Here is a 25301-nt window from a genome sequence, read left to right as displayed (position 1 = left end):
AAAGTTGTTTTTTTGTTTTTTGCTTTTTTCCTTCACACTAAAACCCAAGTGTGTTACAGGAACATTGAGCGCAGGTAGTTGTTAACCAGATAAGTGACTTAACTGTGTCACATACATAAACAAATAAAACCTGAGTTGGTCATTTTTTCAGCTAAACGTGCTTCTGGAGTAAATGCTGAAAAAGAATTTGCATTTTGTATGATCAGAAGTTATGTGAACGGTAACGGTTATAAATGCTGCTGAGTTCACACATGCTTTTGAGGTGGTTTTTATGGTCCTGACTTAGGTAGTTTGCATAGGGCTATGTTTTTCCATGAAGAACATTACATTTCATATTGCTTAGTAAACATGGACATTCTGACCTCATACAAATAATGGGTTTTGCTGTTACGCATTGTGTCCTACTGCAGTGGTTCTAGTTCAGTGTGCTGAAAGGTTTGTAATAGGTTTAGTGTTCTTATTCATTTTCTTACTATAAATTCTTTATTTTCAGAAGCAAGACATACAAATCAGTGCCTGTTTAAATGTAGAGTTGACCGTAGCATATCCTTAATAACTGAATACGCTGCAAATTGTATGTTTTTTGTTTTTGGGTTTGGTTTTTTTTTTTTTGTACTAAATGATTATGTGTGCATTTTTCCCTGTTCAGGCAAATACAAAAGCCAGGTGTTCCTAAGAGAAGAGATGCATCCTCCCAGCTGTCCATAAAAAGGAACAGAGTGGGGAAGATTTAACCTAACTTAGGTTTTATTATTTTTTTCTTGCAGACTTCCACCAGTCAGGCAGTCTTCTGCCTTCAGTCTGGTATTTGTCAGCTTTTTAGAGAAACTCTCATTCGCAAAGGATTTGTGGAAATTCAGACTCCCAAAATCATTTCAGGTAATGTATTTTTGATCCAGAAGCTTCAGATCTGCTTCTTTTAGATTTGCTGAGTGAACCTATCTAGCAAACATATTTTTTTTCTTTAAGAAACTATTTCTAATTCAGATACAGCAGAGCAAACAAAGCAAGTGTCAAGGTTGTTCTTTATTCTTCTCCTGACTTTGAATGTTAAAAGAACAAGACAAATGCTATTTATACCTGATTTATGTACTCTACAGTGCATTTAAAGTTTTAATTTAGTTAAACATGAAATTTTTGATAATTTGCATTTTTCTTCAACAAGGATTTTATACCTCTGTATCTATATCTTTGAAGACAACTCTTAATTGAGCTAAAACTGGGGCTTTTTAACAAAATACACGCAAGCAACTATTCTTGCAACATGGAAAATGTCACAGACCTGTAAGATTAGGTAACTTTTCCTACAGATGCTGATAAAATAGCTTGAAGTCTTAAAGACTCCCAGGTAGTTTATTTATGTAGCTCCTTTGAGGAAGTGTGCTACTCTTCCTCTGCAGCGTACCACTGAAAGCAAGCATCCTATTGTTAGAAGGAGATAATTTGGTAAATTTTGCAAAATTAGCAAGTTGAATCGATGCAATTCTTTACTACATTTCAAATTTACATATTATTGCTGTTTTAAGATTTGAGATTTTCCATGTAAACCTCTGTTCAAAAGTAACTGAGTAGTCAATGAAATTATTTCAGTGAGAGTAGTGGTAATTAAAGGAAGATTAATTGTAGTGGAATTAGCAGTAATTCTAAGTAGCACGTAGTGTTATAAGAATCTTTAAGAACTATTAATTGTTGTTTCACTCTGATCTGTTTATAAGTGTGCTAGGCAACTATCACTATCATTTCATATGCTGAGAAACGTACAGTGAGTTTTGGTAGGCTGTTTACTATGAGAGATTCATTCAAAATAGGAGCGTGTGTTCTTGGCTAGCATTCTTTAAAGGCAACTATCTATGATAATTGTCTCGAACAGGGAGATACCTTTGTACCTTTGGCAAATGTCCTCTGGTAAATCCGGGTTTGTCTGTGAGATCTATTAATGCCTTCAGACACTTCAGATGTTTGCCCACTCCTCTGCTAGGGAGACAGTCCTGGAAAAACAGGATGTGTGCTTTGATCTTGGTCTCTGCAATTAACTGTCTTTGAAGCTTTCATCACTGATAAAGATTAGTTTCCACAGAAATGGTGGAATGCACGTAGGTGTGGTGGTACAAACATGCATTCTCTGCTGCCTTCACCCTAAAGTGAAGGATGGCTGGGAAGAGTAACATTTTTAGCTACCCCAATTCAATTTGCAGGTTTCCAAGACAGTGTCTGACAGTCCTGAGCCAGAAAACTTGCCTAAGCATTAGTAATACAAATTTATCTTTTTCTTTTAATGTTTTTTTTCCTTATCTTTCAGTATAAGCCCAGTAGTCTGTCCGCCTACCTCTAACTTTTTTTTCACCCATGTTTTTATTTTAATAAGCACTGTAAGCTTTGCTTTTCAGCTGCCAGCGAAGGAGGAGCCAATGTGTTTACTGTATCATACTTCAAAAGCAGTGCCTACCTGGCTCAGTCCCCACAGCTGTACAAGCAGATGTGTATTTGTGCTGACTTTGATAAAGTTTTTTGTGTTGGACCAGGTAAGAAAAGCATTACTTTATCCAGATTGTAAAGATGACATTGGTGGCTTCTAGCAGTTGTGGTAAAAGGAAAGTAATATCCTTTAATAATAATATCAGGTCATGTATTAACATGGATTTGTCCCTTGCTCTTGTACACATACTAAACAGCAATGCTTGGAAAATGCATATGTCTCACCAGGCTGTCAGTAAAGAATCCGGATGGATTATTTTCCTCTCTCATACTATTCCTCAAAAGCTAATAGGGCATTGCCCTTCTACGCAGTAATGCAGCAACTTTTTATTAGACCTTGAGAACAGGTTTAAAGATATTTGAGATAGAAGGGCTGGAAAACACAACAAGAGCTTATAAATAAAATTTAAAAATGGAAGTAACTCAGACCTTAAACGACTTGTTAATTACTAACACATGAGTCATGGTTTTGTAGGAAGGCATGTTTATATCAGTCTTATACCTGAAAAAAAATCAGCTCACACATGCAGAAGTCTGTTTCCTCTGAAAATAGCTTTCAAATCTGTAAGTTCTTGTGTGCCTGACAGCTTGTCTGTTTTTTCCACTTCTATCTGTTGGTTTGACAAGAGATAGACAAGACTTGCAGAGAGTTACTATCTTGTACCCTTTGACTACCGCAGCTACAATAATGCTGTTACTGTTTGTTACGAGTGATGCTTTGAGGCAGAAAGCTTTCTTGTTGTTTTTCAATAAGAGTTGTCATGTCTATAGACAGCGTTGTCTGTCTTGTCCAATTGCTGGTGTGTTTGATTGTCTGTGTTATTTTTCAAAATGGAATTATGATTTCAGGTCAGTTTGAATTTTTGTTGTTTTATTTTACAGTTTTTAGAGCTGAGGACTCCAATACACATAGACACCTGACTGAGTTTGTTGGTCTGGATATTGAAATGGCTTTTAACTACCACTATCATGAAGTGGTAGAAGAGATTGCAGATACCTTGGTGCAGATATTTAAGGGACTTCAGGAGAGGTAACAGAAACATTTTCCATTTCATGAGCAACTTCATTTGTTTGAGCTGTCTTGCACTGTGGTATCAAATGGGTGAGCATTGCATTTTCAGTCTGTCAGATAATCGTTAGTAATCTGATTTACAAGAGAACTTCAAGCATTGGTGCTCTGTTCTTAACCGTTCCTTTGTAACTGACTTTAGAAGTTCACTAATGCTTGTAAACTGTCTATTTTATGCCCAAGTCGCATCTTCTACAGTATGCCAGCTTACACCACAAAAATGATGTTCACTGTTGAATGGGCTTCTTAATAGAAATAATCCATCATTAGTGTAAAATATCCTTCCTGTTATGCCACTTCATGTATACTGATTGTTCTGTTTTGAAATTAATCTTAACTGTTTAAAATAGCTTTCCTGAAGGAAATTTGTTGTAACAGCTTGCATCTCTGCCATGACAGCAGCAAAGATTCCATTATTCGCACTCCAAACTTGTTAAAAAAAACCACAACAAGCCAGAAGTTTAAGAAGTGGTATTCGTTCGCTTACAAATGGGAGAAATACTTATCTTTTATCAATCTGGAAAGAAATTTCTGTATTCAAACCAGAGTATTACTTAAGTCAAAGGAGAGCCCAGCTAAATGTTACAAATCAAAGGGATGGTTTCTAGTTGGTTTTACTGTGAAAATTTGATCTAGTCAATTATTTCTTAGGAAAGGAATAAAAGAGAAGTAGTAGTAAAATATTAACCTGTATATCATTGAAGTAGATTGCATTAATTTAGATGAAACATTTCATTAGGATTATACAGAACTTATCCAGTAGATATTTAAAATAGAATAGGTTGTATATTGCAAGAGGGACCTCTTGTGGCAGGATTGTATTGCCAGTGCAAAGTGATGATTATATACAAGCGTGCATTTCTTGATTGCTTTGTATTTTGCTTCTATTCTTGTTCTTTGTATATAGATTCCAAACTGAAATTCAGACAGTGAACAAACAGTTCCCATGTGAGCCATTTAAGTTTTTGGAGCCAACTCTGAGGCTGGAATACCGTGAAGCTGTGGCCATGCTTAGGGAGGCAGGCGTTGAGATGGGGGATGAAGAAGATCTGAGGTACTTCAGCAATACTCAAATGTTTCAATCTTGTGAAAGTGGTAGCACGGCATAATAAGTTTTGTGCTGTGCAGAAAGATTCTCTTTGAGAGGAATAAACAGTACTTATGTCCGTGTCTCTTGTTAAGTAAATGAATGGATATGAAAATAGACCTTTCTTCTACTTGAGACTATACATATAAAATCTGAGGTCAAAGGAAAATAGTTTGACATGAAGTGGGAGGAATTTGAACCTTCCGAGAATAAAAGAAATTTGTTTTTATGAAGTAAAAGTTTAAGTCACATAATTCTAATGGTGAGAATCTTTTTCAGCACACCTAATGAAAAGCTCCTGGGACGTCTGGTAAAGGAGAAGGTAACTGTTATTTTATAATAAATATGTTTCTTATTGAATCAGAAGCATGATGTCATGGAATCATTGAGTAAGTATAAATGCCTACTTTATGTAAAATGACTTCTTATGCACTGATTGAGGAAACAGTATCAATGTGCACCAGTTGTGAAGGGTTTGTGATCAGTGAAGCATGACTTAATTGGCTGACTGCATCCCCATTTTTGCTATAGCTTATTTCAATGACCAGCATTTTTATCTTTATCCTTCATAATCTCTTTCAAACCATTTTCAGTCTTCTATGTTTTTTGCTATTGAGTACGCCAAACAGGATAGGACGTTCAATAAAAGAGATTGTAGGCGAATTTAAAAACAAACAAACAAAAAACCAAAGAAAATCAGGTTCTGTCTAAATCTTTAGAAAAAGGTTACATCATTGGGGGGGAAAGAATTCAACAACAAACTTTGGCAAGACGTTTTACTGCTAAAAATTCTTAAGTTCACAGAAGTGTTAGTGCTGGGAAACTGAAAAGTGATGTACTGCTTTTTTGTGTAGAGTCTTTGAAGATAATGCTATCAAATTTATGCAGTTGCTTGGATTTTTTTAAATAAGATTTCAAAGATTCATTGGTTCTATCTTCCTCTTGTAATTTGTGCTTTACATCATTTTCACTTGCAGTAACTTTTTGAAATCACTGTCTTTCAGTATGACACGGACTTCTACATCCTTGACAAATACCCTCTTGCTGTGAGGCCTTTTTATACAATGCCAGATCCTGTGAATCCTGTAAGTAAAATTCTGTGTTGACAGTGGGTTGTTTTGTGGTGATTTTTTTGTTTTCTTTTCTGAAGCTGAGATGATTCTGTGTATAGTGCGATTTAACAAAGTAGATAATGTATTTTTGTATGACCCTCTGCTGTAATTGAAGTTAAGCTAATAACAACAGTAGGCCGGTGCTACGTAGCCCGTAGGTGTTTGCAGTGACCATTCACTAGGTCAAAATGTACTGGAAAGTAAATCAGGGTGAAGCTGAAGGGACTTCATGAAGAGCTCTGCATGGTCACCAGAAGAGATCTCCTGTGCTGCCATCACCAAAACAAGACAGAAACATTATTTGAGGGCAACAGACACTTAAATAGAAATACGCTTTTTTCACATTGATAGAAACCTTCCCAGTTTATTCCAAAATCCAGCATAAATATCTTTCAGCACCTTTTGTGGGGTAAATACATGTGAATGTAACCTTTTTCCAAAGTGTGTGTGGGTGAACTTCAGTTGTTAAAAATAATCATCTCCAAAGTAACGTGAGAAAACTGTGTACTGTAATTCTAAGGCAGATAACAAACATGTTGCATTCTTACTACATAGCTTTGGATATCATAAATGAAGTTATTGAGTGGTATATGTTTGCTCCCTGAGGATGGAGTAACTGTAGATAGGAAATTATAGTAAATTAACTAGTACTTGTCTTTCCAGAAAAACTCAAACTCCTATGATATGTTCATGAGAGGGGAAGAGATTTTGTCTGGAGCTCAGAGAATTCACGATCCTCAGCTGCTGACAGAAAGAGCCAAGCATCATGGCATTGGTAACAAGTTAAACAACATAAAGCTTCATTTAAAAGATTATAAATCGTGATTGGATTTGTTTCATTTAGAGGAAGACTTTGGAGAAGAATGTAATGTGTGACAGTAATGCTAAAATTATGGTATTGTGTCATGCATAATGTTAATCCATCTAATACTGTTTAACTGTTTTAATATAGAGTGGTGGTATTAACAAACTAACTAGTTTCCCAGCAATGCTTTGATGAACAGGGATTGTTTCCAAGGCCTTTTGAGAGGATGTAATGCAGGAAATACCTACCATAGAATGGAGATAGACATTTTGTATTCTGCCATGCCTCTCTGTACTCTCACAAACATCTGATGGAGTACCTAGGCAGAATTAGTTTTCACTTGTTAAATCTTGAACTGAGAGCAAATAAACAAGTGATGATTTTTAAAAACAAATAAATAAAAAAGAAGGCTGAGATAAAGCTGGCTGATGATAAAAGAATAGACTAAATTAAATGAAGGTCGGGAGTGTAAGGTATAGATTAAAATTATGCTTTCAGTGGATGACCAAGTGAAGTGTCAAGAAGGTAGCAGGATAAAAGGAGTATCTTCCAATGTAACAAAAGGGAAAAATAGATTGTTTAATCCTTACTTCTCGTTGCAGCTTATTCAAGAAGTCAGCAGTTCCCATAAGTTATAATGAGCAGTTAGGCCTAGCTCATGCTCAGTTATACAGTTCTTTACCTATTAAACTGTTAATAAAATAATAGAATAAAACTATTAAGGACATAACTTCCAAGACTGTTCTGGATAACTTACATCTGTTTAATGAGCGAAAGTTAGTTTTTAAATTACCTTGGTAAATATTTTATTGCGCATGCAGTCCCGTATTCACTTGTGTGTCATTAAACAGATGCATGTTTTTCCTCTCTAGATTTGGAGAAAATAAAGGCTTATATCGACTCCTTTCGGTTTGGTGCACCTCCACATGCTGGTGGTGGAATAGGTAAGTATACATATTTCATTTTGTTTCCTGTTGACCTGACCTTAGCTTCAACATGGTCCCAAGCAGGGCTCAATATAAAATTGCAAGCAGTGGTTGCAGTTTATTTGTTAGATAAATGTATGAACTGTTTATTTTGGGGAGTTTAGAGAGAGAAGATAAACTGTAAATATCATCATGAAATAGTTTAGCTAAATATTAATGGCACAGTCTGACAAGTTGAAAGGGTAGATGATCACAAGTGAAAATATGTTGACGTCCTAGGCAAGCAGATTATCTTCAAATTTGATCAAAGAAAAAAATTTGATCAAAGAAAAAATTTAAGCAAGAAAATACTGCATATGTGCATGGATATCACAGCCTAATAATACCAGATGTCACTGTTATCTCAGAACGTCTGATGAAGCTGTTGTGTAGTAAGGAAAAAAACCAAGTGATTGCTTCTGTCTTTATTTGCTGTGATTTGACTGAATGTCAACTTTGGCTGGTGGTAATCATTTCAGCAGAAGTGTTGATGTCTACTGGCTTCTTGTCTCAGGTGTGGGCATTTTCTATACTGAAATAAACAAAGAGCTTTTAAATATCGTAACTTTTGAGTAACAGATGCTGTTTTCATAGTAGAATGAAATGTTTTCATGCATATAGAATCCTTTATTAAGTACTGAGTAATATATACATAACTCTCTCTCTCTCTCTATATATATATATATCACAATAACTCATCCAATATTTCTGCATTTGCCTTTTTTTTAAAGTACGTGTAGTATATTCTTGGCATGTTTAGAGATCAGCTTCTTAAGTATGTGCTGTTAGTAAATGCACTGAAATACAGTAGGCTTTTGAGACAGCTGCTCTGAAATACTGAAAAGGTGTTAGCATCAGTGAACATCAGCACTTGCAGATAATCCAGGATCATTTAGGCCAGTCACAGCTGCTCTCAAGGAAACTGAAGCTGCATCTCCTCTGCAGGGTAAATGCTTCTCATGGCACATCCCATAGATCAGGCCAAGCATCAGCCAAGCAGAAGATGCTGTGAAATGAACCATTTTCTAGTTGTTTTAGCTGAAAGCCTTAACGTAGGGCAGAGCAGTGTATGAATACTCGTAGGCATCTTGGTTTCATGTCAGTATGGCTGGAGTGTGTATGTAGTCCCATGGGTTAGGAAGTCCGTACGTATTCTGCGGTGTACACATAACTTCTGAGGTTGCAGGAAGAAAGAACACAACCAGGGAAGCATTTATTATCTTGAAGATACCAGCAAACAATTACATGAGCTCATACTGCTGAATCTGCATGCTTGCACTGTAGAGTGTTTGGAATGAGCTTCCCAAAGAGGTTTTTTACTGTACTTGCTTATGACAGTTAATATCTCTAAAGTACTTGGTAGCAGCTCTTAAGGCTGGTTTGTTCTGTACTTCTGCAGCCATGTTCAAGATAAATTTCTCCCAGTTACTCCCTTCTCATTTCAATTTTCTGTGCCATCTTGAAAGTCTCAAGTGATTCAAAAGAGGGTTGCATCTCTAGTACCATTGCTTTAGTGACATGTGTTTCAAGTGAAACCTGTATTGTATCAGAAGGTACTGTATGTGAAACCTATAATTTCTGGTTCTAACTCCTTTCTGTAGTCAGGTGTGTTAATGTGTACACATCACTCTGCTCACTCTACTGCGTGAGTTTGGTGAGCTGGCTTTAGCCATAAGTTACATTTAGCTTCTTAAAAGTTTTGGAGAGAAAACTGACATTATACTGTTTTTTGTTTTGTTTCCATTTGTTGTAGGGCTGGAAAGAGTTACTATGCTATACCTGGGGCTGCATAATGTTCGGCAGACCTCCATGTTCCCACGGGATCCCAAACGACTGACACCTTAACATGACCTGCTCGTGGAAGTTTGAGGTGATTTGCCCTGCAAGTATGATGTGATTGTGAGCATATCTGTTGCTAGTGATGAGCGTGTATCGATCTAAGCATTGTAATATGCAATAAAAGATGATCTAATTTACTGAAGTGCCACAAACATTTTTTTTATCCTTTAGGTATTTATTTAAAAGCAATTATTTTAACAGACCAAGACTCTTTGTACTGGCAACTGCACATTTTTAACAAATTCGAATTAGTATCTGAATGTCATTAAATTGTATTGTATTTCTAAACATTTAAATAAATTGTGCAATAAACATCGTGCACTTTTAACGTATGGCAGCAAGATGGAATATTCTGGATCACAGAAATGGCTCAAAGCTGAAATAACAGGATGCTTGCAATTCAAAAAGCAGGAGGAAACCAACCCAGTTGTTAATTTACATGAGTGAAATTGTAGAGAAGCGGGTGAGAAGGAGAATGTTCTTAACAAAAAGTCGTAACAGATTCCAATAAAATTCTCTGAGCAAACTAGATACGGTTACTGTCTTTTCTGGTTGTTGCTTTGTATCCTCACAAGGTAATCATGGAGCGATGCATTTAATTACAGAACAAAACCCGATGGAATAGCGAACTAAAGTTTAACTTTCTTTCTGTCCTCACTTCAAGTTGCCTAGAAGCCATAAGGCCCTTTCTTTATGTTGCTGTTGGGGACTGGGTAGGAGGTTACGTGCATTCTTGGAATGCATGAGGCATATGTAAATGAGGCAAATAAATAGGTGATGAGAGCAAGTCACACATTGTATTCCTGACAATGCTTCTATGATAACTAACCAAGCATATCAGTGAGGATTTTGTGTATCTATTCTAAATGGAAGAAAAGCGAGTAATGTAAGCTTTGAGTTTTCTTCATTCATAGATGCTGTGAACTGCCTGTGTGTTAAACACAGAGAAATAGGGTGTTTAAGTCAGAAAGAGTACTTCTAAAATTCTTTCTAGACATCCTTTTTCTTAAATGAGTCAGAGTTGCTTGAACCTCCTCATTTTGCAATGGTACACAAGTCTACTTCTCTTTCTCTTCCCAACCCAACGAGTATGCCCTGCGTTTTGTGAGGAACCAATCTTTCTTAAACTTCCTTTTATGTACTGCATTTGATGGTTGTTTTTCAAGTTTAAAACAGTAGGTGCTGATGGCAAAGAACAGAAGATGCTATTCACCATTTAGGCCCTGCAGTAGAGTTAGTCTCATTTTCATACACACTTCTAATTGCTGACTTGATTTTTGTTTAACGTTTTACGTGTGAAACTCTTCCCATTGGAGGTACAGTTCAGGCAGTCAGTTTCTGTTGCTACCTTGATTTTTAAATGTCAGAGAAGTCACATATTGGTTATGCTGCAAAAAGGTCAGTCAGGGAAGTTGCGTTGAAGTTGCGTAGAAATTCACAAAAGGGCAAATCTTCTTTTGCAGCTGCCATCGAACGAGACTTAATTTTCCTGTTTTGTGACAAGCTCTCCGTTATAAAGTGATAATTCAAGGAATACTAAAGGTCATTTTGATAGTGTTGGAAATCTAAAAGTTAAACTTGGTTTGAAAGGCACACAATACAAAGAATAACATACCGCGCAACTTTGTTTGCGAGCCCTTTGTAATTAATTCAAATATAGAATCTTTCCTATATTATTTACTTGTATTTAAAATGTTATCCTGTGCTCAGTTATATTTTAGAAAGCTAGTTGGCTAAGTGCAGCTTATCACAACAGACTTATTACCAATGAATCCAAGTTTCAAAACAATCATTTATTTAGGTAAGCTGGCTGGCATGAATTTTACTTAATTTCTTTTGTTCTTACAGAGCTGGTAACGTACATCTGAAGTGCTTCCTCCTAATAATACACAAAATTAGCGGCTTCATTTCATGCCAACAAAAAAACAGAGTTCTGACAACTATGTTCATTACTCTAGATGTGGCAGCAGGTTTTGCACGTACTCCTGTAACAATTGTGCTTATCCCAATTCTATTAAGTTACTTGAGCTCATATTTTAGTTTGATTTATTCTCAGTAGCTGCAAAAGAACTGCAGTTCCTCTGGGAGGCCCCTATCCCTTCTTTTCCCTTTGTATGCCATATCATTTCATGCAGTTTTTCTCAGCCAACTGAAAATAATTATGATCATAAATCAAAATGCAAAACGCATTTGTCAAGACTGTCATCTGAACAGGATGCTTCGGTGTATGCTGCACATTGCTAGAACTTGGTTAAAACTCGGCAAATAGTAATTCAGAACTCTGTCTTGTTTTGATCGTTAGCAGTTCTGGTTTCATAGTTTAGGAAAACATGTATAGTCCTTGATTTCCATCACCTATTGCAGGATAGTTTAACAACTATCTCACTTCCTGTCCTTAGATGTATGCACAGATACAATTCCCTTAGTTTATGGGAACTTAAATCTTCAGTCAGAATCGTGCATGTTTTCACTACAAATAACACTTTGTAGTTCCTTTCAAGTTGTCTGGGAACAAAACCAACTGAGATTCTTGCAGACATCTTCTGAAGCTTGAAAGCTTGTTCTCTGATTTGGATTCGTGTGATAAGTGCTTCAGTTTAGTCAGCTATTCTTTTTACATAGAGGGCAAAATGCTTCATTCGCATACTGCTTGCGCCAGTAATTTCACCATCTCATCTCTGCCCCTCAGGGCTTTCCTGATAACAAAAGGAAGATAGAATGAAACCGACAGGCTTCCCCCGCAGGATCTTTCCTAGGGAAGATACTGAGCTCTTTGTGTTTCAGTTTCCAGATAAAACTTGGGGAGTCCTTCAGACTCCTGTTACGGGTGGTTTCCAAAGAGGAAGAACTAGAAGAGAGCAGATGGCCTTGGAACAGGCTGCCCAGGGAGGTTGTGGATGCCCCGTCCTTGGAGATGTTCAAGACCAGGTTGGATGGGGCCCTGGGCAACCTGATCTAGTAAAGGTGTATGTTTGGTGGCCCTGCCAGGCAGGGGGGTTGGAACTACATGATCCTTGAGGTCCCTTCCAACCCGGGTAATTCTGTGATTCTTAGCACTGTGCAAAGGCTCCATATCAAATATTCACTGAGATCTTTAAAAATAAAACGCTGCATTTAATCGCTTTCACCATTGCGCACTGAGGGCGCCACGCAGCCCTGAGGAGACGCTCGCTTTTGGCGCGAAAACGCCCGAGAGGGAAGAGGAAACGCGGGGCGGGAGGGCGGGACTCTGAGAGACGGCGGCCGCTGATTGGTCAGCGCGGCTGTGGCGCGAAGGTTGGCGGGCGGGGCCAGGGCCGGGAGCGGGGCGGCAGCGGCAGCCATAGCCATAGCCATAGCCATGGACCTGGCGGTGGCGGCCGGCGGAGCGGGAGCGGTACAACAGCATCAGCAGCTGCGGGATGAGGTGGCCGAGAAGTGCCAGAAGCTGTTCCAGGATTTTCTCGAGGAGTGAGTGCGGATGGGGGGGGGGTTTCCTGTCGGGGTCTGCGGCCACGCTCCACCGTCCCTGTGAGAAAAGCTCGGGCCCAGCTCTGAGGCGCTTTGTGCCCGGCTTGCCGCCCGTTGTGGTAACGTCGTGAGGCCGCTCTGGGCCTTGTTGTCGAGGTGTGGAGGCGGGGCCGGCCTGTGTGTGCCGGCGTGTTCATAGCGGGCAGAGGGAAAACACTTGGCGTTGGAACGGGATCCTGAGATCAAGAGTAATCATTAACCTCGTGCTGCCATTCACACAGAATCACAGAATGAGCCGGGTTGGAAGGGACCTCAAGGATCATGTAGTTCCAACCCCCTGCCTGGCAGGGCCACCAAACATACACCTTTACTAGCTCAGGTTGCCCAGGGCCCCGTCCAACCTGGCCTTGAACACCTCCAGGAACGGGGCATCCACAACCTCCCTGGGCAGCCTGTTCCAGGGCCTAACCACTCTCCTAGTGAAGAACTTCCCCCTAACATCCAACCTAAATTTTCCCTCTTTTAACTTAAAACCATTTAATCCACGCCCTTAAACACCACCTCTTTGTTGTTCTTAAATACCTCCAGGGATGTGACTCAAATGCTTCCTTTGCAGTCTGTTTTAATGCTTCACAACCCTCGCAATGAAAAAAAAAAGTTTTTATAATCCAACCTAAACCCTAAACCCCAAAACAGCAATGTGAGGCTGTTTCCTCTTGTCCTATGGCTTGTTGCTTGGGAGAAAATATTGCTGGAAGGGATGTCTGTGAGGGGATGGGGAGTGCCACTCTTCTGTCTTGAATCCAGAAGTTTTTGGTTGCTGTCTGATCTATTACTGCCGCTCTGTTACGTGTTACTGTCATTCACCCTGGCTTGCTTTCAGATTCCAGAATAGTGATGGGGAGGTCAAATACCTGCGTGATGCTGAGGAGCTGATCCGGCCGGAGCGTAACACACTGACCGTGAGCTTTGTGGATTTGGAGCAGTTCAATCAGCAGCTCTCTACCACTGTTCAGGAGGAATTTTACAGGTAAAGCGTACAGGTTGTATTTACTCTGATAAAGAAATAGATGGTCAGAATGAGAATGCAGCTCTGGAGCTTATTGCTCTGCAAATATTATATTGGCTTATTTTGAGGCTCTGCTGTTTAATAAAAGGAGAAAAGTGCCATAAAATAAGGTCTCAAAAATCTTTTCTCATACAGTTAATTAAAAAATGTAGTTATAACACAGCAATCTCATTGATAGCATATTTAGATGAGCTTTTGTGTTTTTTCATAGGGTTGTTGTAAAGCCAGAACCTGCAAATGTATGATACAAGCCTGTGATGTAGTCTAAAGTGAAAAAGGCGTTTGATATCTAATATGGAAATCAAACTTGTTTTCTTTATTTCAGGGTTTATCCTTATCTTTGCCGAGCAGTGAGGACTTTTGCTAGAGACCATGGAAACATTCCTGCAAACAAGGACTTCTATGTCGCGTTTCAGGATCTTCCTACCAGACACAAGTAAGATGATTATTAATCCTAGAAACTCGTATATTCTCACCTCTGGAAAAAAGATGTCAAAAGCTATTGAAGATGTTCTCATTATACAGCATAAAAGGTGCACTTTATCCATACAATAATGAAGAAGATGCATGATTTTATGTAACCTTTTTTCATTTGTGAATCATGCAAATGCTGGGCTGAAAGTGACTGCAGATACTGACGAGCTGATTAAACTTTTGCATTTAAAATCTGGTATAATGTGTTGCTTTTGAAGTGCCAATGGTGTAATTAATGTTGATCTACAAGTATGTAAAATGACAAAATGGGAAGTTGTTTTTCTTTATGTTGTTTCATTTGCCTGTTGCAATTGTTCTTTTGTTACATAGTGAGCTGCTCCTACGTGAGTGCTCTGGGTCTGAAATGTCAGCTGGACTAGGAATTTAGTCTGGAATTAATTTCTGTTCTACACAGGATTCGAGAACTGACATCTGCCAAAATTGGCTCGCTGATGCGTATCAGTGGGCAGGTGGTACGTACCCACCCAGTTCATCCAGAGCTTGTCAGTGGAACCTTCCTCTGCCTGGACTGCCAGACAGTGATTAAGGATGTGGAACAGCAATTTAAGTATACACAGCCAAACATCTGCAGAAACCCAGTCTGTGCCAACAGAAGGAGATTCCTGCTGGACACAAACAAATCAAGATTTGTTGACTTCCAAAAGGTACAGTGGTGAAGTTGAATGAGGGGGTGACAAATGACGAGGTGATGTTCTTGTGGTGTTTGAAAGGTGTTGCTGCTGCTGCTCATTGGAGACTGTTGATTTTGGTAGTGTCAACATCAAGAAAAGACCTTGAGAAAAGGCACTGGAGTTTCTGCAAATAGTTTCTTTCTTTCTTTGAAGACTTGAAGTGTGGGAAATTACAAATACAATCTAAAGAGTTTTATTGTGTGATATTTAATATGTAAACAAGCCACTGAAAACCCACGTATTCAATCCTTTGTCAGTCTCCTATCACATATATTCATAATTGTTTCATATAAGTATGAAAAGAGGTGTCTTTTTTGGATCTGTAGTGTTTTACTCTTCCACGTGGATTTACTCTGCCAGATCCTCAGCACATCACATCTCACGATAATGTGTTGCATTGAGTAGAATCTAAGTGTCCTGAGTGCTTTTCCTTGACTTGACATTTGGCACCGTGACTCCTGTGAATCTTTTTAAGCTTCCCCAAGACACCCGATTCATCAGGCAGTCAGATGGTTGCAAGCAGATGCTACCTACTACACTTGTTAGCAGCTTAGCTTTCAAAGCAGTTCCAGATTTGATGACACCTGAGTGCATTAATGTTCTGTACCTCCTCAGGTTCGCATTCAAGAGACACAGGCCGAGTTGCCCCGAGGCAGCATTCCTCGAAGCGTGGAAGTGATCTTGCGTGCAGAAGCAGTAGAATCTGCTCAGGCAGGTGACAAATGTGACTTCACAGGGTCACTGATTGTTGTGCCTGATGTGGCTCAGCTGTCAACACCAGGTTTGTTGGAACTGCTCATCACCTCGATGCCATGCAGCTTGTTCTGGTTGCAGCTGTTCTGACTCTTATTCTCATGGCAGGAGTACGTGCAGAAACTGGCTCACGGGTTAGTGGGACAGACGGCTATGAAGCTGAAGGAATCCGGGGACTTCGTGCCCTTGGAGTCAGAGAATTGTCCTACAAACTGGTCTTTTTAGCCTGTTATGTTGCACCAACAAATCCACGGGTGAGTCTGGAAAGAAAATAGATAGAACATTATTGATAATTTCTGCTTTGTATTTTCACCTCAAACTAGAGGGTGAGGATGTACAGAGCTTTAAATATATATGTGCACCATACTCATGTGCATTACACAGTGTTGTGGATGTAGAAGTTTCCTGCCTCATTCCAGAGTGATTAAAGATCTTTTAAGTTCTGGTTAATGAAGGACACATAAAAAGGCAAGTTTTAGTATTTTGCTCAATTTTTACTTTCTGAACAAACAAGCATCTCCTGTCATTTTGCCCATGGACTGAGCTTAGACTCCATTTGCTCCCTATGGAGTTGGCTGTATTGTTTTTGTGCTTCTTGGTTTATTAAAAGTATAAGATGATGAGCTTCCTTAGCCTAAGATCAGTCTTCATAAATGTATTCTACCCACTTTAGAGGGCAAGTTTGTGTAAGCTCTTGTGTGCAGTATTTGCATTCAGTACTGATCATGTTTGTCATGGTTTCATTTTTATTCTTTTGAATTTCCCTTGTTTAGTTCGGTGGAAAAGAGCTTCGAGATGAAGAACAGACTGCAGAAAGCATTAAAAACCAGATGACAGTAAAAGAGTGGGAAAAGGTGTTTGAAATGAGCCAAGATAAGAATCTCTATCATAATCTGTGTACCAGCCTCTTCCCCACTATCCATGGTGAGACTCCACTTGTAGCTTCAGAGATTTCAGTTGTGAAATACTATTTCTTTTTGATATCTGTGTAGTGGCATTTGGGGAATTTTGTCCGTGCTCTGAGCTGTGGTAGCACAAGGAATTCAGAGCCATTCTTCCCTGAAACTGCATTGAGTACATAAATGCAGCTTTAGTGGAAGTTTAGGAAACAGGTAAACTCTGGGTGGGTGTGCTCAAGTGTTTTGAAGTTTCCTTAGAATAGGAAAAAACGTGGAACTGCATGTGGATTTTTAGCTGGGTGTTTTTTCTGGGGCAGGCAATGATGAAGTGAAACGTGGCGTTCTGCTGATGCTTTTTGGAGGAGTTCCTAAGACCACCTCAGAGGGCACTTCACTGCGTGGGGACATCAATGTTTGTGTTGTTGGTGATCCGAGTACAGCCAAGAGTCAATTTCTAAGGTAAGAATCTCTTTAAAACTCAATGTTTAAATATTGCCCAGCGTGACCAGAGCTGTAAATGTGTACTGTGCTTCTTCTACATTAAACAGAGGAGAGGGAAGTAAAAGAGCTGAGAAAATTTTTCAGGAATTGTTTGGACAGTTACTTGAATAGGGCTGAAGCAAATGCAACACGTCCCTATGGTAATTACAAGTAGTTGAATAATGAGTTTATTTTTGTTATTGTTTAGGTAATTATGAAAGTATGGTTTATTCTATGTCTTTGAAAGTCACTGAATACTAAAAACCACATAAAATAGCACATCTTAAAATACTAGATTAAATTTTGATTTTCTTTTTCCTCACTTATTTTAGCTTAGTCTGAGTTGGTGGGTCCCATCACTTTGTTCAGCTAGAGAGCTATTAAATCTGAACAGTAATTATGAAATAATCACGTCTATAATGCTACATCTTAAACTATAACCTTTTTTTAAAATTGAAATTCTATTTAATATGGTTTTATTTTGTTATGATACTCATTTACCGCTGTATCAGTCTCCACGAGGCTGAGGTCCCTGCAGCAAACGCTGCATCTCAGAAATATGGAGACACCAAAAGTTGCTTTAAGCTGCCTGCAGGCAGCACAGCTGCTTCAGGCTGCCTGTGGTCTGTCTAGCTGCTTCCTGCCTTGTGCTCTTTTGTGGTGATTGACTTTTACCTGACCTGTGAGGAGCTGTGTTGGCTTGTGAAGTCAGAAGAAAACTTGTGGGAGGAGGTCTGGGTTGCTTTTTCTGCTGGTGTAACCAGACTGTAGTTAGGTAAGGATTGGTTCCCAAGGTTTGCTCAATTAGAGATAAGAGGACCTTCCTAAGTGTCAGTTGCTCCCTGAAGGAAGGGATGAATCCTTCCTTCTTAGAAGCTGAAAGCAACGATTCCTGAAAGTTACCTTATTTCTGCAGGTTCTGGTCTGTTCAAGTTTGTGCAACACAATTCCTCACTGTTATTTTTCTCCATAGGCATGTGGATGAATTCAGTCCTCGTGCTGTATACACCAGCGGGAAAGCCTCCAGTGCTGCTGGTCTAACAGCAGCTGTTGTAAAAGATGAAGAGTCACATGAATTTGTCATTGAAGCTGGAGCACTGATGTTGGCAGATAATGTGAGTCCAGGAACTGGGGAGGTTTCTGCATCCTTGGAATTGTTGTAATTAATGACAAAAGGCCCCAAGCTGTCTTGAAGATTCTTTTGTTCCAAAAGATTTTGAAATGAGCCACCTATTTTTTATTCTCCACTGCAGGGTGTTTGTTGCATTGATGAATTTGACAAAATGGACATGCGGGATCAGGTTGCCATTCATGAGGCAATGGAGCAGCAGACTATATCCATTACTAAAGCTGGAGTAAAGGTACTTTGTGCTATTCCTTTGGCTGTGTAACCTACAAGATTGCCCTGGTGTGTGTGTGTGCTACACACTGATCTGGCATTGTCACAATTTCATGGCAGTTCTACAGCTGCCTCACTGTGGCAGGGAGAGACGGATCACTTACCTAAAAAGTTTCTGGGCCTTGTGCTCATAAAGGATCAGAAATTGTACTGAAAGGAGATAAGAGGCAGTAGAGAGCCGGAAAGAGAAAATGGGAACTAGTATGGGGAAAATCCCAACCCTTGAAATAACCCTAAAATGGTATAGATTTGTTGGCTTGTATCATTATTCGTACGTATGCACTATTTGAAAGCAGGATGATTTGAATAGCAGTTTTAAGGGCTTATAAGTTCAGTATTGATGGAAGGTGTGTGATAATGTTAAAACACTGATTCATTATACCATGTATCAGGGCAGGATGATGCAATATTGGAGTTGGTTGGAAAGGATTGGTTTGGACTCTGGTTAGAAAGGATTGGTTAGAAGAGTTTGGACTCTTCAGAAGAACTTGGGTTGTAACATGCTAATTAAATTCACTAGCAAATGTTACACTGATCTCTTCAAATTACAGTGAGTTGGTTCAGTAGTGGTCACAGATTTATGGACTTATGTCTTTTTTCTTTCTTTGTCAGGCTACCCTGAATGCCAGGACCTCCATTTTGGCTGCAGCAAACCCAGTTGGTGGCCGCTATGACAGATCTAAGTCATTGAAACAGAATATAAACCTGTCAGCTCCCATCATGTCTCGGTTTGATCTCTTCTTCATCCTTGTGGATGAATGTAATGAGGTAACTTCGAGCAATTGTAGAATAACTGATATCAGAAAAGCCCTTTGGAGGTCTCTAGTCTAATCTCTTGCTCAGAGCACATTGCTGAAGAGCAAGTGGTCAAGACCTTGACCTGACGAATTCTGAGCATTCTGCAGCCTCTTTAGGATACTATGGCAACATTGGACAACTGCAGTGTGAGGTTTTTGTTGTTGTTTCTTAAAGTGTGAGTTATATCTAATCATAATTTCAGTTTGTGTCAGTTACTTCTTTTCTTGATGTTTGCAGGTTCCAAAAACAATTTATTTTCATTGCATATATAAGCAGACAGCTCCCTTGTACATAATGTGCTCCTGCCCATCTCTGTGGCCTTCTGCAGTTTTAGGTGAAGCTGGTCTTGTGAGAGCCTTTTGCTTCTGCTATCCCTTTTTGCAAAGCTAAAAGCTGGCAATGCCATTTGAACATACTCTGCTGAATACAAGGATGCTGCCTTTTCATCTTATGGTGATTTGACCTGCAAACTTAACAACAATAGTCATTTTTACAAACTGCTAGTCACTAGGGTTAAGATGGCTATCACCTGTCTATGTGGCATTTGCCTTGGGAAAATAAAAGATATAGAGATTAATGTTGGTTCAGTACTATTCTTTCCACTGTTTTGCTCAGGGCAATGATGTAATTAAGAAGAGACTATTGAAATAGATAGAGTAGGCTATAAAGAAAGCAAGCTGTTCCCACGCTGCAAAGTGCTGCTTTCTGCCTGTTGTATGGGTAGCTTGTAACCCAGGAGATTGCCAAGATGTTGTAAATCCTGACACTGCTTTTCATCCATTCTCGGCTGTTTCCTTCTATTATAGATGTGCAGGGCATTCTCCTGGGTCATTTGGCAGAGTATCTTTTCTTCTGGAAAGACTGGCTCAGCCATGAGAAGTGTGAGGGAAGGGGATGGGAGGAAGAATGTAGCCGTTGTTTTGATATTTGGCTGCTGCTGTGAAAGAGATCTAACAAAGCACTAATATCCCAGGTCACAGATTACGCCATTGCCAGACGCATAGTGGATCTGCATGCCAGAGTAGAAGAATCTGTTGATCGTGTCTATTCATTAGATGATATTAGAAGGTACCTGCTGTTTGCAAGACAGTTTAAACCAAAGGTAATTCCGCTTTCTTCTATAACAAAGAAATTATGAGAAAGCTCCTTTATTGAGTTTTACAAAGTTCCTTTTCATTTCTTTGTGGAGGGTAGTTTGTTTTCTTGATGAATCTGTGTATGTGCAGATAGAGTAAAGTTAAAAAGCATAGGCAAAGCTGTAGTCAGCGTTAGTGCTTTGAATGGAGAATGAAAGGTAAACAGACAGAACAATCTCATAGAGACAAACATGAATGGTGCAACTGTTGCTGTAGTTCCTATTGCAATATAATTCTAATGTGATTGTCATTCTATTTATGTGTGGTGTGTGTGATAAAGGACAGAAGCCTTAAGAACACATTTAAGAAGCATAAACAGTAATGCTTTTAACATGGCAAACTGTTTTACCCTCTTATCTCACAAAGATATCTAAGGAATCTGAGGACTTCATAGTGGAGCAGTATAAACGCCTTCGGCAGCGTGACAGCTCTGGGGTGACAAAGTCATCCTGGAGAATCACAGTGCGGCAGCTGGAAAGCATGATTCGCTTGTCTGAAGCCATGGCCCGTATGCACTGCTGTGATGAGGTACTGTGCTTTTGATGGAAGTTTATATAAATGTTGTGAGAGTTCTGGCTTTTTGACCAATGTGTTTTATATATTTAAATTCTGTGATTGAAGAGGAGAGCTGGGATCGTGTTTTCACTTGTGACATGGTCCTACTCAGCCTGAATTTGTATACCAGAAGCATTGCTTTCTAAAAACAAAAACAAAGAAGCACCCAAAATACAATCTCATTAATTAACTCATTAACTTTTTTCATAGTCTTTGTGTTTAGACCCATCTCTTTCACGTTTCATGATCTACTGAGCTTTCTTTGAAATGAACTAAAATTTGTTTTCTCCACGTTAGCCAAAGCCTGAAAAGTTCCATCAGGCTGCTTATTTCCAGCGTAACTTTATGTGAATGCAGAATACTTGTAGCAGGATGTAATTTAACTTGTGAGGTCTTTACTGCTTATGGTTCATTAAGTGAGGTGGGTAGAAGGACTATCGCAATCAGGGGGAATTTCTGGAGCTGCCAGGGAAACAAACCTTTAATAGAGGAAGAGCCATTATGCCTGTTTAATGTGTATTTTTAAAAAATCTTCCCCAGGTTCATCCAAAACATGTGAAGGAAGCTTTCAGGCTTTTAAACAAATCCATCATTAGAGTTGAGACACCTGATATCAATCTAGACCAAGATGATGAGCAGGAAATGGAGTACCAAGAAGAGCAGGATGGAGTCAATGGTAAAATATTTGTAGAGAGCTTTTTCCAAGGGGAAACGTACCTCCGGTTCTTATAGCTTACCTTGTTTGTGTGTATGCTTCTCTTCAGTTTCCCACCTATTTTTCTTCTCACAAGGTCTAGGAATCTTAGCTCCTTAACTCTTACTGCTTTAGCCTCCATGTGAGCTCTACTTGCCTGACTGGTCAGTGCAACGCTGTTTAGTGGTTCAGATGATTAAACAGTTAAAGGGTGTTACAAAGTAAATCTTGGTCATGTGTTCAAACAGGTGAAGCAGAAGCTCCTGCTGGAGTCAATGGACTTGTGAATGGGACAAGTGGCCATTCTGAGGACATGAACAAGGATGCAGCACCCAAAGCTTCTCTTAGGCTGGGCTTCTCTGAGTACCGACGAATTTCTAATCTTCTCGTGTTGCACCTCAGAAAAGCAGAGGAAGGTAAGAATTTGTTTAAAAGTTGGCAGACTGAGTAGCATCACCATGTGTGAATTGTGTCTTTACTGAAACAAGCGCACCTGACATTTACAAGGGAAGAATGGATTCTTAATCTTTGTATGATGGTGATCTTTCATCTTTTTTCAGAGGAAGGTGCTACAAGTCCTTATGACTGCTTGTTCTTGAAGCTTCAGTCTGATGCTTTTGCTAGGCTGCTCATGTAATTTGTGAACCACGTGGATGTATAGAACTGGAAGATTAAGTTCTCAATCTAACTATCTTGAATTAAACCATGGTACAGCAGTCTACTGTACAAAACATGTTGTTTTAAGAACAGCAAGGGGGGCTGACAGGCTGTTGTGTGTTTTATCTTTTCAGCATTATAACTGTTAACACAGAAATAGTTCTATGATTTGAGATGTATCTCACTGTTGTTATGTTTATTCTAATTATTGTAATTAGTTTTTTTTTAAAATATGATTTTATTATATTTGCAGAAGAGGATGATTCATCGTTAAAGAAAAGTGAACTTATTAATTGGTATCTGAAGGAAATTGAATCTGAAATTGAATCAGAAGAAGAGCTAATAAACAAAAAGAAGATCATTGAGAAAGTCATTTACCGACTTACACGTTATGTACGTATAAAGATGTGTGCGTAGAGAAAAAAAGGTTTTAAGATATATTGCAGCGATTCCTTTTTAGCAGAATTTCCTAATGTGAGAAATGTTTTGTGCTTTCATGTCCCTGACTGATGCAGTATAAGCGCCTTTATTGTTTAATATTTGTTTAAAACATTTACAGACAAAATGCTGAAATAAATTAGAGGTGTGTGTTAGTAAGAGTTCAAAGTGCAGTTTTATTTTCTGTAGTTCAAAGTTTTGTTTTTCTGTATTTCTTTAGTTTTGGTTGCAGTACCGTGCAGAAATACAGAGCATCTTAGTTGTTGTGTCTTATATAACACAGAGCTATGAAGTAGGAATTATTACTTCTCAGGATCAAACTGTGTTAGCAAAGAAGTTTCTCATTTAACGTTTTGGGATCTTTGAAAGAAAAGAACTTCCTGTTTTTGAAAGTATGAAAATGCTGGAGTGACGCCTTCCCAGAAACCAAGCTACGTAGGGGTAATTATTGGGCTTAGGAACTTGCTAAAGAATGAATTCAAGGTAGAAGTGTTAAATAATTCATCAGTAAGAGGTGCTGGTAGAAAAAGGGGATGTCTTTTTAAAAAGGACAAAAAGTCCTTTCTGTTCTTGTTAGAATACCTTTTTTTCCTCTGTTGCAGGACCACATTCTGATCGAACTGTCCCAGTCAGGCCTGAGGGGTTCCAAAGAAGAGGAGACTTTTGATGAAGACCCGTACCTGGTTGTCAACCCCAACTATATGCTGGAGGACTAAGGGCTGAGAACTGGGCTGTAGAACTGACTGGTGACATATTGGAAAATACATTCTTTCTGCATTCTTGCAATGGTTGCTGTATAACTAACAAAGTTGTATCAGTGCTTTACTTTGGGATGCGCCAATATGCAATTAGTGATGTATGGTTGGTTGTACACACTGAACATACCTAGAAGTTTTAAAAGAAATAACATCTATTAGTTGGATTATTACTTTTGGGTTTTACCATCGTCACCCAGGTGAAGAGGAGACTCATGCAGTAACTCTTTTTAGTGTCAAGTGAAGAAGGCACTTCTGTTTTAAATGAGAGGAATTTTCTTATATTCATGATTGTTTTATTGACTTCTGTTTTAAATGAGAGGAATTTTCTTATATTCATGATTGTTTTATTGTATTTAGTAGATTTTTTATGCTATGGGCTTTTATTGCTTTTCTTAATAACATAAATAAAAGGCCATTAAATGTTTGGGGGTGGATTTGTTATTAGTATGTGGGGTTGTTATTTTCTATGACTGTGCTTTGAGATTGAAAAATTAGTGATCTAAACCCTTTGTATCTTAACAAAGATTAAGTTTCTTGGATGACAGATGCTGTTTTAGGAAGTATTTAAATACCAGTAACAGATAATGACAATGGATTACTTCTTTTTCTTTTTAGATTTCGTAAAGCTGTGCATGCTCCTGTTGCATGTATAGAACAGAACATTTGAAATAGTTGAGCCCAAAGCAAGGCTTTTAGGTCAGGATGGCAAAACCCTCCCAGCTAGAGGAATGTCTTGACTCGTAAGTGACTTGAACGGTGCCATCGTTTGTGAGGGATTTTTAAGAGAGCATGAGTAAATTTGTTTACAGATAATCGTGTAAGAAAGTTTTACTTAAATTTATATTGGTCTCAGTTATATGCTGTATGGTATGGGATTGTTACATTATTTTAGAAGACAAATATTCAAGTATTTTTAATTCTTATCAACCTGATATCAGCACCTATGAAAGATTTGTAAACGCTCAAAGACTGCCATGATATTTTAAGTAGTGGTGTAGACTGTTTCTAAATCAGTTCCAGAAGTGGAGCTGATTTGTAGTTACCGTTTTCTTGTTAGTCTCTACTAACCTTGGGATAGATGGGGAGTTAGCTCAAAACTTAACTGCCATTGCTGGACCTCTCCTTTGTGAGTTAGTACACAGAATACATCTGCAGAACCACATCCTACCCAAAGAAGCTCTGGGCCCTGCTGTGTCTGACATGTATGTGACCGTTCCATTAATAATTTGTAATGCGATTTAACTGTAATTTAAGGTGGAAAAATGTACATTTTTATTTGTTTAGAAAGATAAAAATGTCTAAAAGCCTCCAGGTTTTTGTTAGTGATTTTGTTGCAAACATCTGCAGTTTTAACTGTGGAGTTGTAATCAGTGCCTTTAATACAAGGACGATCATATTAAAACAGAAGATCTTATTGTGCCTAATATAAGTAGCATGAAACAAATCCAATGTAAAAACTGTCTTTTAGATTTCTAGATTGAAGCCTAGGTTCCTTACAACTTTTTGATAAAGAGTCATAGGTTCTTCTATAAGGGACCTGGATTCCTGCTTTTCTTTGTTGTCTGTAGAAGCAAATCATTGCATTCCAAATGTGCCTTAGTCTGACTAAGCATACCTTTAAACATGGATGTTATATTTATGGCATTAAAAGATTCATAAATATTGCAGGCTGTACTGTGCTATCATTGGGCACTATT

The 25301-nt window shown here is 38.7% G+C and overlaps 2 protein-coding genes across 2 annotated transcripts in view; both read left to right on the top strand.

Annotated features, from left to right (window-relative positions):
- DARS1 (aspartyl-tRNA synthetase 1) overlaps positions 1-9878 on the top strand; it is a 32422-nt gene extending 22544 nt beyond the window's left edge. The window contains exons 8-16 of the mRNA XM_015869063.1: positions 768-879; positions 2388-2522; positions 3358-3505; positions 4452-4598; positions 4911-4953; positions 5636-5716; positions 6407-6518; positions 7421-7492; positions 9267-9878. Of these exons, the coding sequence (XP_015724549.1) occupies positions 768-879; positions 2388-2522; positions 3358-3505; positions 4452-4598; positions 4911-4953; positions 5636-5716; positions 6407-6518; positions 7421-7492; positions 9267-9358 (942 nt within the window). The 3' untranslated portion in view covers positions 9359-9878. The remainder of the gene's footprint in view (positions 1-767; positions 880-2387; positions 2523-3357; positions 3506-4451; positions 4599-4910; positions 4954-5635; positions 5717-6406; positions 6519-7420; positions 7493-9266) is intronic.
- Positions 9879-12629: 2751 nt separating this feature from the next.
- Positions 12630-24911, top strand: MCM6 (minichromosome maintenance complex component 6). The gene is made up of 17 exons (XM_015868882.2): positions 12630-12802; positions 13686-13832; positions 14197-14307; positions 14761-15010; positions 15653-15818; positions 15899-16044; positions 16564-16714; positions 17007-17148; positions 18143-18284; positions 18423-18530; positions 19181-19336; positions 20340-20468; positions 20869-21030; positions 21598-21733; positions 22000-22167; positions 22662-22801; positions 23449-24911. Exons 1-17 carry the CDS (start codon positions 12693-12695, stop codon positions 23560-23562), a joined length of 2478 nt encoding a protein of 825 aa, XP_015724368.1. The 5' UTR covers positions 12630-12692; the 3' UTR covers positions 23563-24911.
- Positions 24912-25301: the final 390 nt, after the last annotated feature.

Source organism: Coturnix japonica, chromosome 7 (genome assembly GCF_001577835.2).
Source record: "Coturnix japonica isolate 7356 chromosome 7, Coturnix japonica 2.1, whole genome shotgun sequence".
Classification (NCBI taxonomy): Eukaryota; Metazoa; Chordata; class Aves; order Galliformes; family Phasianidae; genus Coturnix; species Coturnix japonica.
This window is presented reverse-complemented; position numbering and strand designations above follow the sequence as displayed.